The 18,252-nt window shown below is 47.5% G+C and overlaps 1 protein-coding gene across 1 annotated transcript; it reads left to right on the top strand.

Annotated features, from left to right (window-relative positions):
• The first annotated feature begins 5,187 nt into the window (after positions 1-5,187).
• LOC135814658 (alpha-(1,6)-fucosyltransferase-like) lies at positions 5,188-17,304 on the top strand. Its single transcript, XM_065327819.1, has 5 exons — positions 5,188-6,537; positions 7,033-7,209; positions 8,548-8,698; positions 12,494-12,652; positions 15,859-17,304. Exons 1-5 carry the CDS (start codon positions 5,438-5,440, stop codon positions 15,997-15,999), a joined length of 1,728 nt encoding a protein of 575 aa, XP_065183891.1. The 5' UTR covers positions 5,188-5,437; the 3' UTR covers positions 16,000-17,304.
• Positions 17,305-18,252: the final 948 nt, after the last annotated feature.

The following is an 18,252-nucleotide window of genomic DNA, read 5'->3' as shown; positions in this document are numbered from 1 at the left end:
TTGTTGTTGTTGTTGTTGTTGTTGTTGTTGCTGCTGCTGCTGCTGCTGCTGCTGCTGCTGCTGCTGCTGCTGCTGCTGCTGCTGCTGCTGCTGCTGCTGCTGATGCTGCTGCTGCTGATGCTTCTGCTGTTGTTGTTGTTGTTGTTGTTGTTGTTGTTGTTGTTGTTGTTGTTGTTGTTGTTGTTGTTGTTGTTGTTGTTGTTGTTGTTGTTGTTGTTGTTGTTGTTGTTGTTGTTGTTGTTGTTGTTGTTGTTGTTGTTGTTGTTGTTGTTGTTGTTGTTGTTGTTGTTGTTGTTGTTGTTGTTGTTGTTGTTGTTGTTGTTGTTGTTGTTGTTGTTGTTGTTGTTGTTGTTGTTGTCGTTGTTGTTGTTGAAAACCTGAGGGTGGGCGAGGACCGTTCGCATCCCCCCCCCCATTTTTTATTCTTATTATTATTTTACTACTATTAACACAGCCCTACTGGAAAACAGGTGGAGAACAAAAAGAAACGAGGAAAAGGACAAAACATAGGGGATGTAGGGACGACGTGCCGATGTGCTGGGAGCAACTCAACTGACCAGAGGTTTCGGCGTCAGCGTTGCAACTAGACATCGAAAAGGGGGGGGGGGTTGCACAAGAACAACTGCAAACCAAACAGAAGCTAGAGAATACCACAAAAATAATAACTTGGTGCGAAGAAATGAGAAGAAAATAATGACGCCCAAAAGCGCTAAATACGAAATTAAGAAAAGGGGAAATCATAAACCACATAGCGCTAAAGCTGCACTAAATAATAATTTAAATTATAACTGACCCAGGTTGAAAACCAAGGAATCATAACAAACGAAACAAACTAATAATAAAAGGTAAATGAAGGCCCCCCCCCCCCCCGTGTGCTCCCCAATGCATTCACGCTGCACAACTTTTTACTACTTTCACTTTAGCTCATACGTATACATGTACATCCTTCAAAGCGGTGAACCCCTTGATAGGCGACAAGCCTCTGGGTCATCCTAATAAAGATATTATTATTATTATTATTATTATTATTATTATTATTATTATAAGGACAATATTTAGAGATACTGAGCCAGTAATAAAATGTAAAAAAGAGAAGAAACACATGAGAACGAGTTATGCAGCAACTATCCACGACTGTAACAAGATGATAAACGGTCAGAAAGTGCGATAATAGGGCACAACACTGACAGGCTACTGAGACATTCAGCGACCCGAGACCTAGCTCTAACACATCTCCAGAACAACTTAGCAACTTAGCTTGTGCACATTTTCGCTGCGCTCACCTGACACTGCAGGCTGACAGGATCGCTTTTCTAAATGACTTATGACAAGAGTACATAAGGGGCGTCCGTATGATATCGATGTTTTTTTCAAGACGATATTTGTTCATTTCTCCCCAGACCCCCTCCCTCCCCCCTCGAAACGAACATACACATGTTTATGCAAGGATCGATATTTTTTAATAAAGTTCAATTTCCTCATGAAACGTGACCAGCTGCCACTCTAATGTCACCATACACCTAGGTTTACATTGCCACGGTCGCACAACCTTGCCATGGCTATGCTCACGAGGTTGACTTTCACTTTGTGTAGGTCATAAACTACATGTTCGAACAGCGCCCGTCCATAGATAGAGTTCGATATTTTTTCCTGCAAAGACGAGACGAACAGGGCCCAACCCCCCCCCCCCCCCCCCCAAACGAACGAATATCTTCTCTAAAAAACATCGATATTTGTGGACGACCCCTAACCCCAGTACTCTTGCTTATATTGTAGTTACAGTGGTGGTCAAAAGTTTTGACCCACCATGCAGATTTTTCGAATTCTGAAGGTTTGTGCTGTAAGCTACTAAATTTTTGGTCGAGGACCTCTGAATCAGGCTGAATAGTGAAGTAGAAATGAAAAATGCTGAAAGACGGAGTCATCTGGGGACTACTGTGGTCAAGTATATGTAAAAGGCGGGTCAAAACTTATGGCCAACGCCCGCACTGTCATAAACCGCCAACAGGATACACGGAATAGTGTGATTTCTAAAAAGTATTCAACTAAACTAAAGTCTAGAAGTCAGTCCTGGCCTATTCCAGATACATCCACCACTTTGTAACCCCTCCCTTGGCCTTGATGATCGCTTGCATACGCTGCCGCATTGAATTGACGATCTTCTTGCGCTCGTGAGGAGAAATCAACTTCTATGCCTCCCGGCACACTCGCCACAGCTCATACTGGTTTCTGGGGGTGATTTCAACATCGTGCTGCTTCAGCCCAGCAATTTTGCAGAGATTCTCAGTTGGATTGAGGTCAGGTGGCTGCAGGGGCCATGTCAGGACGGTGATGCCGTTCACCGTCCGCCGCGCCTCCGTTCTGTTTGCGGAGCGTTTGCGGCCATAAGACACCACCCACACCACCCACAAGCTGCATCATGCTCAGCACATCATGTTTTCGGATGATGCGAGGTACTGGTCCGCATTCATCGTATCCATCACCCGGCAAATGCGCGCTACGCCGTTGCTGGCCATGGCTCCCATACATTGATATTGCCGTCGCGGCGCTTCACAGTTTTGCGGGTACATGTGCCAGCCAGAGCCTATCCTGTCCACCTCCTGACGTAAACTGCATCACCAGAGCCCTTGAGGTTGATTTTAGACTCATCAGTCCACAGAATTTACCACCAGTCATCACTGCTCCAGTCCTTGTGCGTCTATACAAATTTAAGGCGTTTTGCCTTATTCACAGCACTGATGAAGGGCCATTTGATGGCCATACAGCCACGAAGGCCTGCTCTCTGCAACTTGCGTCTCACAGAACGCACAGAAATCGCGTTATCACCGTCGCTCACCATCTCAGCTCGCAGGCAGTGATGGATTTGAGGCGATTCTCCATTGACTTCATGATATGGTGGCGATCTTGTCTTGCACTGGTCTCTCTTGGTCGGTCTGATCGAGGTGAAATGTAGTCAATTTTTGTTTCCTGACAATTCTACGTATCGTAGGATTACTCAAATCCAACAGAGGAGCGATACCACGCCAAAAGAGACCGTCAACACTCAGCTTCACGACCATTTCCCTCACATCCTTGCTAATCTGACCTCGGTTCACTATCCTGGCTGAAAATACCATCTCCGTCGTCAAAATAATCAAGTTTGATATCGCAAACTCTCAAAGTGAGAAGTCAAGTGTTGATTTTCAACTTTCCCGGCACGTGCATCAGCCTGACAACTTTTTTGAAACCGTACGGTACGGTAGAGCAAAATTTGGTCACGTGGCCATAAGTTTTGACCCACCCAAATGTATCGTGATCCATCACAAATCTCAGTTGACAACGGATTCTTTCAAATTTTAGTGTCCTTGCCAAGTTTCAATCGGCTTTGGCCTCAAAGAAGTCAAAAACGGCGTGTTTAGGAGCCAGGCTGAGCTGTACTGACGATTCCATGGGGTGGGTCAAAACTTTTGGCCACCACTGTATAACAAGAGTAGGCACTTCAGTCACGTGACAGGACCTGTCAAAATTTGCTAAGGTGAGAGTGCGTACTTGCGTGGCACCAGTCAAGTGCATGCGCAAAACTGTACAGGTACGCGCTATGCTTCGTTGTACGGGCCCGGGCTGATAGTTGGGCGCATCGTGTTGCTCTGACGTTCAGCTTTCAGTAGATCACGCATACGTCATAGTGCGTACATTTTTGCGAGTTGTAGATCACGTACACTACCAGCAAAGAGTTTTTTCACAAAGAACTGTTGTTTGCTCGCGTTTGAAACGCTGCTTATCGTCTTCAGCGTCGTCTTTCCATTCGGAAACAGTAGAGTTCTTGTTTGCCAGGGCTTGCGCATCGCTGCGCAAGGAGACATTATGTACGTAGGCACTGAGAAGTATGCGCTTTAGGCGGAGGAGAACGACGATGCGTCGTCCTACCTGGGCGAATTCTCAAAGCGTACTGAAAGCCAAGTTTTGACACGGTTGCGCTGAAAGGCCTACTGATGTTTACGAACAATCAAAAGGCACAGTGGCTGCTGGAGAAACCCTCTGATGAGGGGATGCTTTGATATACGCAACCAGGCACGCTTCACCAAAATTTCAAAGCTCACCAGCAGGCAATTCATGACTGCTGCATGGAGCAGTTGAAGGAGAGGGAGGCAGATATCACACCAGGGAAAGAAGCCACCAACAGAGGTCCTGAGGAACTTCTTGCCAACTTGGAATCACTTGAGATGGCATGACTGTGGGCACGAATGTCCTGTGCAGTAATTCGCACGCGCGCGCGCGCGTACTTACTCTCCACGTTGCGGTGTACGGCGTACAATGAGGAAGTTCTCTGTTGTTTTTGTGCCAGAAGAATGTCTTTATAGCTCTTACGCTTTAGTACCCGCAGGAGCCTGCCAGTATGTCGTTATCAGTTCATTTCACAGCAAACTGAAGCTGTTACTATGGCGTTGCTATGGGTTGCTATGGAGTTGCTATAGTGATTGCGGTCACAATTGCCGCATTCTTGCCTATTCTGAACTTTGATCTGTATTGTTTCGATCCATACAGGGTTGTTGGTGTAAGTGAGTGATGTGTGCTTGAAAAAAACACTTTGATGTTTTGTGACTATATCCACTGATGATACTTCGGAGATGCTGTTGGTGCCACAAATTGTATTGATTTCGCCTTATGCAACTGCCTATCTTCAACCCTTCATATCTGAGTGGTATGAATGTGGATTTCAATAAAATTTTCTGTGTGACCTTGTGATACCCACCACCATCGATTACCGATGATAAACCTGGAAAAAACGCGATTTCAAAAAATGGGGTGAAGTGCCTAACAAGAGTCCATAACCCACTGGGTTATGGACTCTTGCTTATAATTATACGGTATACCAAGAGTACAGTCATGTACTCTTGCTTATTCAATCATGTACCAATATCGAGTTCCCCCCCCCCCCCCGGGTGCTGCTGGTGACTGGATCATGGAGACCAGGGAGTCGTAAAATACCTTTTTTTACGACTCCCTGATGGAGACTGTGGTCCAGCGTGGAGAAGAGAAGGACCACAACTAATAATTACACAAGGGAGTAGTAAATAATGTACTTTGGTTCTAGTTCATAAACTGCGGCGGCGCCGGCGGCGCGGCCCGCATGCAATGACGTGCCGGCACCTAGCCACGTAATTTTTTGCGAGATTTTGTACCGGATCGGATCGGAGGAAGTCCATCGGCAATCGATCATCAAGAAATCCCTTTGCTTTGACTCCTTGGCCTTCCATCGCTTTCTTCTAGTACCAGAGATCGATGACAGGGAAGTGTACGTGTGAAAGAGAGGATGTATCGAAGGGTTTGAGTGGTCGTTTGAAGACCCACTCTACTCTGAGAGGACGTGTATTGCTCCCAAGGATCAAGAATTTGAATGAGTTGTTTCTGGTCATAGTAGTTCGAACGTCAATACATTAATTTTGTAATTTTCAATATGAGGCGCTGGATCCCTGTCTTTGCTGGGGCATGGATATTCCTCTTGTTGTTCGTGGCCTACAATCTTCTCAACAATAATGCTGATGATAAAACTGAAGAGATTCTGGCGCAACTTAGCCAGTGCAAACGCAAGTATGCTTCAAATTCGTTCGATCACTTACATACTCAAATAAGGCTGCTGAAGCAGGAGCTGGAGGAGACGAAAAAGAAGCTGGGAGAACCCAGAGGTGAAGGCAGCTGCCCACCATGCCGGGCGCCTGCCTGCGCGCCCCAAAAATCGTCGGAGAGCAACGAAGCTCAAGGAGCAGGTGCTGGTGACTCGACCGCCCCTTGGTCTCTGACAACGAATCTCAGAAAACGTGACAAGGTTCGCCGTCGTGTGCTGAACACAATGCGGGAGATGTGGTTCTACATCAGGCGGCAGTTGGGTGCTGTGAAGGATACGGCCGGTGGGGAAATCAAGAGTCGCCTCTCTGACATCCTGGATGACCTTATCGGTTACTATCAGTCCGCGGCAACGGATATCGTTAGCCTGGGCGAGATTGGCGGTATGAAAGAGTGGCGACAGGGTCAGGCCGATCTGGCAACGTCCATGATCGCTAAGCGCATTCAGGGACTGCAGGAGCCCGATGACTGCACCAAGTCCAAACGCCTGGTCTGCGATCTCGGCAAGGGATGCGGCTTTGGCTGCCAGATTCACCACGTGTTCTACTGCATGGCGACGGCGTTCGGCACTGGTCGCACGTTCATCGTGCAGGGCCAGTCCTGGTCGTACTCGCGGTCCGGCTGGAACGGCGTCTTCAAGCCGACGAGTGCCAAATGCGAGTCCCACGGCACCGGTCACAGTATGTGGCGAGGCGACGACGACGAGACCGACGTCATCAAGATGCCGATCATCGACGGCGTTAGCCCGCGACCGAAGGCCCTGCCGCTGGCCGTGCCCAGCGAGTTTGTGGAGGTAATCGAAGGCTTCCACACGTACCCGTCCGTCTACTGGTTCGGCCATCTCGCTCGCTATATCATGCGTTATGCACCCGCCGTCAAGGAGAGCATTGACAAGCGCTTGGAAGAGATCGGATTCAAGCATCCTATTGTCGGGTAGGTTACGCTAGCTTCACTTGACACGTCTGGTAGATTCTAAATTTGGAGAATGTTCGGCCCCGGAGCTGGTGAACTTGAAAAATAGAACTTCTCATTCTGAAAAAAAACACGCAAGAAAAACACTAGCCATATTGGTACTTGTTTTAGTGGCAAGGGTGGCACAAGAACACATGCTTGGCTCTGTTGGAAAACATGAGCCTGGTCTGCATGTACCGTACACAATGTCCTCCAATCGTTGAGATCCTACTTTACAGTGGTATTGTATGCAAGCCAGCGTGCTTGTCTGTCAGCGCACGCCAATACCCAATAGGCCAAAACACGTGTAGATTGTGCTGGATCATTTAAATTCATTGTACCACCGGGTATCATACCCAATGACGGTACATCGCCTTAGTTTGCCTGGTGAACAGCCAGAACGTTTGGAAACTCGGCCAGTTCTCGGCCGCGTGTTCTTCTCCATGTCGTATCCTGCTGCTTGTGTCTTGTTTACAGCATTCACGTTCGACGTACGGACAAGATCAACACGGAGGCTGCGTTCCATCACGTCAAGGAGTACATGCTCCACGTGGAAGAGTGGTATCTGGAGTTGGAGCGCACCACCAAGGTGGACAAGCGTCGTGTGTATCTGGCCTCTGACGACCCCAAAGCCATTGATGAGGCTCGTTCCGAGTAAGTCACTGCAGAGTGGTCCTTGTGAGTGTGGGTGGGTGTGTGTGTGTGTCCATGCGTTAAGTCACCTAGCGACGCACTTTTGGGTAAAGACAAAGAAAGTTCTCGCAATCAAGACAGTAATATTGCAATTTTAGTGAGGAGGGATGTTGCATGACAGGGTATGTAAGTGTTAATTGTGTCATCTTTCCCAGTGATTAAAGTGAGCTGGATTCTCATGATTGGAGCAATCAACTAACCCATTGTGAAATGGGTTAATAATCAGAGTGCTTCGCAGAAATACGGACACTCTTTGTTGAATGATTCTTTGTGTTTGCCCACACTTTGCTTCACCGTGCCATCTAAGGAAGAAATGGGATAGAGCAGTTCTGTGTGTTCCTTCAAAAATGTTAGACTGCCATGGGTACATCAGGTGGGAAGTTCATCTGTTGGAAAGAATGCTCTCCCTTTATCGATCATACTTTGAAACTGTGAAGAATCCAGTCCAGTGATGTGCATTTCAGAGCCTGGGATTCATCTGTTGGTGTCCTGCCCTGTCACACACTTGCTCCTTCAAGTGTTTGGAGCAGAGCACGTTAGGGTGTGCAGGGGTGGCCGGCTAGTCGCTGTATGCCGGCCCACTCCCGCCACCACGGATTGGCAACAAGTGAATGGTGTATATGCAGTGGGTGCAGTGCAGCACGTGACACAGTGACAGCAGTTCAGTATTGTTGAGGCATAGGTACCCAGTGACATCCTTCATACTGTAAACCGTGAAATTATTGCGATGGTCTAATTTCTGCGAAATTCTCGACCGCGTGGAGAAATTTAGACAGCGCGAAAAGGAGATCCATGGAAGGTGTAGCATGAATGCCACAGTAGCAAATTCTGCAATCGCAAAATTAAAACCTGGCAAACCTGTCCGGATTCCGAAAACGCGAACTAAAAACGCCGCGAAAATTTCACGCTTTACAGTAGCTGACCTTGTCAGAAACATGGGTTGTTTACTTACTATAGATCATATCGCGTATTTCAATCTCTACTGCTAATTCTTTCATATTGGAAGAGCTATGTGGATGTCTCTCGCCGTATTTCCTCACAGGTTATAATTTTTTAACTTGCAAGCTGCATCCGTGCGTAAGTAGTAGCAGCCCCCCCCTCCCCCCCCATTGGGGGTGTGGGTGTGCTATTTTACATAACTTTGTGAGATTGTGCGTGCATGTGTTTGTGTGTTTGTGTGTTTGTGTGTGTGTGTGTGTGTGTGTGTGTGTGTGTGTGTGTGTGTGTGTGTGTGTGTGTGTGTGTGTGTGTGTGTGTGCATGTGTGTGTGTGTGTGTGTGATTGTTGTTGCTGGTGTAGGTTTCCCGCGTACGAGTTTCTGAACGACAAGTCATCTTCGCTCAATGCTGGCGTCGGCTCGCGCTACAGTGATGCTGGCTTGAAGGGCGTTGTGTTTGACATTGAAGTGCTGTCCCGCACTGACTTTCTCTCCTGCACTTTCTCCTCACAGGTAAGATCTCTTCTCACATGGTATACAGTATACACTCATTGCGCAATGACTTAGCTTGTACCACCGACGCCCCACACAGCCATCTGGGTACAGTACTGTCGGTCGCCGAAGAACTGGGGGGTCAGCCTCCTAGCCTAGCCCGTTCTTATTTTCATGCATTACAGTCTATGCACGGTTGAGTCATTGTGTATACATTGGGATGCTGTGCTTGGTAAAATTCTAGCCTGATCGTTCTTCGGCGCTCCGTTCTTTGGCGCCTGACAGTACTATGGTTGTATGGGGTGTTGAGCAGTGCATTGCTGATCTCAGCGTACTGTGTAATAAGCAGAATATTTTTTAAATATAAAGAACTCTTCCTCTCCTCTCCTCCATGCACTCTCACAGCCGACTCACTGCTACCCTCGGTAGCCATTGCACACACCAACAGCCATACAAGGAAGGGGCATGGAGGAGAGGAGAGGAAGAGTTCTTTACATTTTATTGGCCGAATAGTACCGTTCACCATTTGAAATTTTTTAAATAGTCAAGAAAAAGGACCAAGGAACTACAAGTTACGCTATAATGTCCACTAACAGTGTCGTGCAATGTTATCACATGAGCTGATTGCTTAGTAACTGGTTTTGTTAGTGGACATTATAGCGTACATGTAGTTCCTTGGTCCTTTTTCTTTTGTATTTTAATAGTCCTCGAATAATTTCGACGAAACCTCACATCACGTGACGTGGTGTAGTGTTCCCGTTGTACGCTCCCAACCCGTTTTGGCGACCAGTGGAGTTGGAAAATTAGCACTCCCTGACAGAAACCCACTCGGACCATGCGAGTCCTCAGAATGATCATGGCAGATATTTGGACTGCGCGCACACTGGTCTTCGTTGTACGTAGTACAAATCGTACTTTTTAACACGCGAAGTGGGCTGTCGCCGTCGGAGACCATGTATGCGCACGCTCTTGGGAGGTTATTTACTCTTGGCGCAATATGTACAGCATGAGTCAGCGGAACCGCTTATGGGCGCCATCAAGAGTACATAACCAAGAGTGTGCAACTCCTATCTCGAGCTGCGATGGGTTCACCCACGGCGGAATTTTTTTCTTGCGTCATTCTTTGGCTGAAGTATGATCAAGTGCGTATGCTTTCCCGCGCATTTTTTGTAGATACGGTGAGAGTTCACCAGGTTCAAGACACATCGATCTATCGTCCGTTGTTCTGCTTCGACTACCGTAGCTGTGATGTACAAATTCTTTGTACTTTGATCTCTGGCTACGCATGATGGCATCAGCGAGCCAAACAGCCGCCAAAGACTGATGTCATAAAAAAAATCCGCCGTGGGTTGGGGGATCGTCGAGTTGCACACTCTTGGTTATGTTCTCTTGGCGCCATGTATGCAGCGCGAGTCGGCAGTGTCCATAGTTTCGTTCGGGCTAGTGCATCGCCGTGCAGCAACTTAGCCAAACAACTCAACTGGTACTGTAATTGATAACCTCTAAATAGCACCAGTTGGTGTGTGCAACTTGATGAGCATATACTGTACAAGCAGAAATATTCGTCTGGAATTTAATTTCGTCTTTTTCGTCCAAGGAGCTTTTGGACTAAATTAAATGCCGGACTAATATCGATTTGTCCAGCTTTTCAATACACTCTTATGATCCATGGACGAAATTTACAACCGGACGAACTCCCTTTCTTTGGAGTTGGACGAAATTATTGACCGACGAAATTTTCTGCTGATACAGTAGTGAAATGTCAGTGCAGAGTACTGTGCCCTTGCATTGAGTACTATACGTCAACAAATATTCGGCGCATACAGTAAGATCGGGCGCCGAAGAACGCAGGGGCTCGAGCGTAGCCTAGGAAAGTTCTTAAATTTTCGATTCTAGCCAGACCGTTCTTATTCACACGCGCGCGGCGAGTCGAGTGACGTCATGACGTTTGTCATGTATATGTACATGTTCATGTAGTGCAATGTAGTACTTCTAAACTAGTGGGTGTCGTAAATGGGAATGACTGTACATGTAGCAGTTACTGTTTACACGTGTACATGACATGTACTCACCTCCCATACATGTACAATGATGTAGATCTACGTACAATGTAGATCTAATAATAATAATATTCGCGGGATCCGCGTCGGCATCGCTTGAATGTTCAGAAACACACAAACTAGCCTTCGCATCCGCAGGCCACCACTATGCCTGCTAACCTCAGTGGCGAATGCAGACCTCACAAGTGAGTCAGGGGAGAGGAGGTTAGTCTCTCAACCAATCGGGCGTGTAACGGCCCATAACCCTGTAAACTGCATCCTTGTTATTCTCACTCCGAGCTGTGAGTACCCAGTTAACCGTGGGTGTCGGCCCAGTGCTACCAGCGCGGGTCTTGAACTCGGGACCTCATGATTCGCAGGCAGGCCTGCAAACCAATCGGCCATATGCGTTGGTGTAGATCTAGTGTTCTTAAATCTGATAATTCTAGCCTGGACTGTTCTTAAATTTTGCCGGTTTTCCAGCCTGGGTGTTCTTCGGCGAGGTGTTCTTCGGCGCCCGATCTTACTGTATGTATTTTCGGCTATTTTCGGCCTGGTCATGTTTGGCCAAAAATTTCCGGCCGATTTTTTTTTGCAAGGTTCAGTGTGACAGTGTATACAGACGGCAGCAGTACAGGCCGAAAAATTGTAATGCAACCGAAATGGATTTTAGCCCTGGGAGGCCAGAATTTGAATGGGCCGAAAATTTGTAGGCTTACGGTACTCTTGCTATACGAACCGTTTCTCTTTGCACCGGATACAAAGTACTGTAAAAGCCACATATATAACGAAGTGCTAAATCTAACGAGTTAACGAGGAGAAATCTGTCGTTAAAATAGAAATCGTTAAACAGAAATCGATACAATCACATACTGTACAAGCAGAAATATTCGTCTGGAATTTATTTTCGTCTTTTTCGTCCAAGGAGCTTTTGGACTAAATTAAATGCCGGACTAATATCGATTTGTCCAGCTTTTCAATACACTCTTATGATCCATGGACGAAATTTACAACCGGACGAACTCCCTTTCTTTGGAGTTGGACGAAATTATTGACCGACGAAATTTTCTGCTGATACAGTACTGTCCTATTGAGCGTTGAGAATGAGTGAGAATCGTTACCTTTGGTGCACGTAAACCAGTCAATTTTAGGAAATCGTTATAATTTAATTATATGCACCTCGTTAGAATAATGGCTTTTACAGTACTGTGCTGTGCTGCTTACTGAAGCCGATCAAGCGAGTCACTGCCACGTTGCCGGGGGCGCTGTGCAGCCGTAGACCTGCCAACACCGGTATGTGAACTGGTGCAGAGCGCAAACTCGAGTCACGCGATCGGTTTTCACTGAGCAGCGCTGTGCTTTTTTTTTGTGTGAATACGATCAGTTCTCTGCACTGCTGCTTGCTGACTCAAACTCCTGCATGGGCTCCGAAATGCGAAGCTTGTCACTTATTCGTAGTTCGACTTTCTTCGGAGTGCAAACTCGAACATAAGACACCTCTTGCTCAACTTCCGTGTTGTACATGTACAGTCAACTTCGCGAATAACGACAGAATTTCCATGCCCAGAGCAAAGTCCCATCCAACTGTAATACATAATGAGACTTCAGGTATAAGGACACTTCGCGAATAAGGACACTTTTCTGACGCCCCGCCGAGTGCCGTTATACGCAAAGTTGACTGTAACTCTTTTTTGAATGGTTTGTACGTTGTAGACGTGGACGGTTTCAAAAGGATTGTATTTTTCTCATGCTTTCCCTTGCGTATTGGCTGCTGCAGGTGTGCCGTGTGGCGTATGAGCTCATGCAGCCGCTGCACATCGACGCCGGCGACAAGTTCCGCTCACTGGACGACATCTACTACTTTGGCGGTCAGCGCGGGCACGACCAGCGCGCCATCTACCCGCACAAGGGACGCAACGGACAGCTCGATATAGAGGTAAGACTGCTGCAGTACTGGTGTACTGTAAACGGGGAAACTCTTGCGGCGTTCAACTTTAGCGTTTTGAAAAATGTACACCTGTTAACGACGGGGAAATTTTAGCGATTTGGTCTTTTCGGGTGGTCCTTTTTGTACTACACTTTTCGCACCCAGACATGCTCAGAGACTTGACAGAAAATGCAGATCAATGCCAAATCCAACACAGCCGTACTTCGAGTACAAATTTATTTTTCACGGTAGTACCATTGCAAAGCATTGCAATTGCAGAATATCGGGCTCAACACAGCAGCACGATCATACTAGTAATAGAACTGCACCAAACTTCAAGAGAACAGAATGCAACACCGCAAGAAACGGAACGCAAAACTGCAAGAAATGGAACGCAAAACTGCAAGAAACGGAACACAAAACTGCAAGTAATGGAACGCTAAACTGCAATAAACGGAACGCAAACCGCAAGAAACGGAACGCAAAACTGCAAGAGAACGGATCGCAAACACTGCAATAAAAACGGAATGCAAAGCTGGAAGAGAACGAAAAGGAAATGCAACTTCAAGAGAACAGAACGGAAGCACTTCAAAAGAGCAGAATGCACAACCAGTTCACGGCAAGATCCAATGGTTGCAGCTCAGCTGCAAACACCTCACAAATCATACGAGCCGGCTGTGATTCCTTGTCATGAACCTCATGCCATGACTGCACGCACGGCGCAATCACAGCATCGATGTACTCAAGCATTGTCTGCTCTGTACTCCAATGCGATGCACTTTGTGAAACATTCCAGTCATCCGGGAAGGTCACTTTCGGGTGGCACTTCTTCGTCTTCCCCTCGTACAGCACCTGGGGTGGTAGAAGACATCCGGACGCAGACACAGCCAGAAGGATTGTCACCTCCCGTGTGTCGTCCTTCCCCACCACAGCGACTTGTTTGCTTACCTTCTCCGCCAATGTCCAGGAGCTTTCCTGGCATGCACTTTGTGCCAGTCTGATCCCAATTGATGATCAGCTCAAGAGGAATCGAGTTACTAGCCACTGCCTCCTTTACTTTCTCTAGGAAAGCAAATTTCCGTGCCGGAAAGTCTGCAGGCAGTTTCCGCGCAGCCTTGGTGGCCTTCCGCTTCACAAATCCGTGACGCTGACGAAAGGAGTCTGCCCAGTCCTTCATGAGGACAACTGTTCCGCCGTTTTCTTTCAACAGCGAGGGCTACCGGTGCGCGACGATTCCCTTCGCGCCAGCGATGATGATACTGGTGCTGACGTAGCCACCAGCTTGTCGCAAAGCCATTACGTATTCGGCTACTTCACCGTCCAGGTCACCAAGCAGCAGTGAGCGACTCCCAGCTGCATGAACGAGAGTTTTCACCAAGTTTTATCGAATTTTTGAAGTCGTTATGTGCAAAGCGATATGTACATGCAGGGATGAATTTATCCTGTATCGCATCGCAGTTTGCGCTGCAAAATCGATCTACTGCTACTCAAAAGTCGCCGTGACCCGCCGAAAACTGCGATACATACAGACTATCCATGCCTAGCCTGTGCTGTCAAGTAACATGCATACAGTGCAGTGTATGTGGTGCAGGCACTCTCAATCTGCATTCACATGTATGATTCAGTCGTTTTTTTGCAAATGGGCTTTCAGGCATCACTCTCCAGAAGGACAATGTGGTGAACACCCAAACTTCAAAGGAAAATGCTAATCAAAATCAAAGACTGGTACACAATTGTGATTTTGTATAGCAGAAACTGCTATGCAAAAATATGACAATAAATTCATCCCTCTGACATGTACAGTCTTTTGCCGATTTTGAGACAGAATTCGTTAGAATTTCACTTCGTTAAAGGGGTCCTGGGGAAGTACACCCTAAAATCAAGTTTTCACCAGTTGTAGTCTTCGGGGTGCGGAGTCAAATGTGCTTGCTCCGAGGAAGCTGAGACGCTCTCTTCCTCCTTTATTCCCAATCGAAGTCGCGCACTTCCAGCGAAACTGGGTGGCTGCGCCCTACTAGATAGGGATTTGTATGCAATAAGTAAACTAAAAGTGCCGTTTCGTTCTTACAAAAGCACGGATGACCGCGATAGGTCCATATGTTGTAGTCTTTTGGACACTGAGTCGACTGGCTTTGGTCCGAAAAGGGTGCGATGTGGCGTTCGGCCGGTGTTCCCAATCGAACACGGGTGAGTAAGCGGTCACGTGCTCCTGCGTACACAAGTCGCCTGGTCACCGTGCCTGCAGGCTACAACTTTTTCACCAAGGTTCAACTCAAAGGTTCAAAGGTTCAACTTGAGTTACAGGAACGCTGTAAAAGCAGGCACGATGACCAGGTGACTGGTGTACGCATGAGCGTGTGACGTGAACCAATCGTGGTCATCCGTGCTTTTAACGCCGCTGTTAGTGACTTTTGGCAATCCCCGTTTAGTAGGGCGCAGTCACCCAGTTTCGGTGGAAGTGCGCGAGTTCGATTGGGAATAAAGGAGGAAGGAAGCGTCTTAGCTTCCTCGGACCAAGACCATTCGACTCAGCACCCCGAAGACTACAACCGGTGAAAACTTGATTTTAGGGTATACTTCCCATTTAACCCACAAAAATCCGGAGATCGCTAACTTAAATTGACGTTAATATAATCTGGTCCAACAGTAAACCAATTTAAACTGTGATGCTGTCCGGGGTGTAGGCCAGTCTCTGTTGGAGTCCGGGCGTGACCATTTCCAGTGTCCCTTCCAGCTGCAAAGCGCATAGTATGGCACATTTTCTCGACGCAGGTGTGTGCCGCTGTTTTTGGCCGAGTTCAGACGACTTGTCCGTCTCTGTAAGATGGGTACTTTTTTATGAGATGTATGACGTCTAGTACTATAATATAGTACTTGCTTTCGAACACACACTCATATTATGAGTGTGTGTTCGAAAGCACTGGATTACATCATCGTTAATGCAGATATGTGGCGGCGGGGTTGGAGGATGGTGTGTACAACTGAGCTGCAGTTGTACAGCAGGAGACAGCTTGAATCCTGCTCAAACACAGTGCATCACCAAAATGACGCATTGTCCGGAAATTTTTAAGCTGTACATTCTTGGTTTCATGCACTCTTACAGACTTGCTCTCTTAGCATAGGGTATTATTGCTGATGTGTCACTCTACATGAGTACATGGAAAGCAGTCTGTATACCGGCTCTGTTTGCTCATGTTTATTTCACCCTCGGTCAGGTCGGCGATCTTTTCGGCATTGCTGGCAATCACTGGGACGGCTACTCAAAGGGCACCAACCGTCGTACCGGCCGACTCGGCATGTACCCGGCGTACAAGGTGGAGGAAGTGCAGCAGACTTACGATGCTGTTCGCAGATAGTAAAGCGCCTGTGTGAAGCTGCCAGCGTACACTGCAGCACCGCACGGCATTGCGCAGACGTCCGAGTTGTCGGCGTGTCATCCTTGCTGCTCACCGGCATGATCGCCCATGTCTATTTGTGTTGGACCTCTTCTGCGAGGCTGCACCGAGTGACGGCAGACTTCAAGTCAGTGTGTAGATGTACATGTGTGTGTGTGTGTGTGAAGCTGGAGTAGAGCTTGCACTGTTATGTGCGTGGCATGGTACCTTGGTGTGGCCCAGGCATTGGCCACTCACGCTCGTGTTTGTCTCCCGTGCGCCGGAGGCAATTGCAGATTGCAACTCGTATCGGTGGACGGCCTGTGCAGATTGAATGCCAACATCTGGTACCGTGTTGCTTGTATTATGTATTAGTCAGGTGTGGCGAATTTACTACACCGGACTCACCCATCTTGTACATTTCACCCCCCCCCCCCCCCATAGTAGCTTGGTAGAACTGCGGACGGGTTTGGCAGCTATCTGCTGCTACCTGGAGTACGGCTGTACAGGAGAATGTGTATATACCTATGCCGTTTGTACATGTCGGCGCGCTGACATTAGTAGGGTTATCTGTGCAGTGCGTCAAGACATGCTAGCCGTGTGCGAGTGTGTGGCGCTGTGCAATGTAATGCTCCTGCAAGCAACACAGCTCACCGTAATCAGCTGATGTGGCTTGCAGAGCACATTGGCCTGATGTGCAGCGATGTGTGTATATACGCCTTGAACAGACGGAGCTGACAGCTTGTATATGTAGTGCATGGGGTAGTAGTAGTCTGTGGACTGGTAGTCCTACGCTTGCTGGGGTAGTCCTACGCTTGCTGGGGTAATCCTACGCTTGCTGGGGTAGTCCTGCGCTTGCTGGCACCGCAGTTGCAATACTGTAGAACCATGGACAAATGGCGTTGAATATTTCTTTGACCTTTTTACATTTTTGATCTGTGTTCCTTTATTTTCAATTTTTCTTTGAGTTTGGCTAATTTATGAATGCACTGCCAGTGCAGTGCCAGCTGGCAGTGTTGCTGTGGGGAAAACCCCTTTCCTCTTCAGACTATGGCTGTAGCACTATCCTTTACGGTATCCGTGGGCAGTCCGTGGTGATAATCCTCACGCTGCTGGCAGTAATGTTTGCTGAGCCAGACTATTATAATTATTTTGATGACTATCTCTCTTGTACATACCTATCACCAATGCAAATAATTATTATGGAGTGTCCTGATCCCTCATCAGGGCACGTAACATGCACGTATTCAACATCACAGAATAGCACATGAATGCCATGACGTTGAAGGCACAGCGCGCGCGCGTGTGTGTGTGTGTCTGTCTGTCTGTCAACTATTTACTTCAACAAATAAGACAGGAAAAGGATGAATACAGATATCATTAGTATTCATTAGAAACTCCCTCCCTCTCTTTCTCTCTGATGATGACAAAATTCACCGGCCAGAAAAAGCCACTTCAATCAGCTGTGTGTAGGATACCAGGCTAAAATTAATGGCAGTCAATTCATCAGCCTTGCAAGCTGTTGAATGGTGGAATCCCAGCACAAGTTGCTATGTTTTGCTATGTCTAACATAGCTGTTCGCTATCATGATTCATGGCTTCCGCGATGGCCAGGTCTGATGACAGTGATGTGTGTGTGTGTGTGTGTGTGTGTTTTAAAAGTGGGACCATTTACAAGTCCACCCAGAGTCTCTTTCTCTCTCTCTCTCTCTCTCTCTCTCTCTCTCTCTCTCTCTCTCTCTCTCTCTCTCTCTCTCTCTCTTTCTCTCTCTCTCTCTCTTTCTTTCTCTCTCTCTCTCTCTCTCTCTCTCTCTCCACCAAAGTCCCCAAGTAAGGCCGTGGCAGAGCTGGAGACTGCAATGGCATGAGCTCGGAGTGCTTGGTACCCGCAAAGCCACAACTGTCTGTAGTCAGAGAACCATCGTATGAGTCATAAAATTTAATCATAATACATTGTACACCACAAGTGAGCGGTTATTCTAAGCCTTGTCTGATAGGTTAACAGGCTGACTGACATCATGTAGCGGAGGACGCATGTGTCGAAGACAGTGCTCCTGACTGCGACCATCATCGGTTGGGCCTTGGCAGCATGGGGACATCACCACGTCCTCGTCTAGCCCTCTCATGACAGTGACTGTTGAGCATCTCAAGAGCTGAGAGAAGGATGCCATGCCCGGGCAGAAGTTGGAAGAAGAAAGAACAACAGAAACAAAACTGAAAAAGGATGGTCAGCCA

Source organism: Sycon ciliatum, chromosome 1 (assembly GCF_964019385.1).
Source record: "Sycon ciliatum chromosome 1, ocSycCili1.1, whole genome shotgun sequence".
NCBI lineage: Eukaryota > Metazoa > Porifera > Calcarea > Leucosolenida > Sycettidae > Sycon > Sycon ciliatum.
Note: the sequence above shows the minus strand (reverse complement) of the source record. Positions and strands in the feature narration are given on the sequence as shown.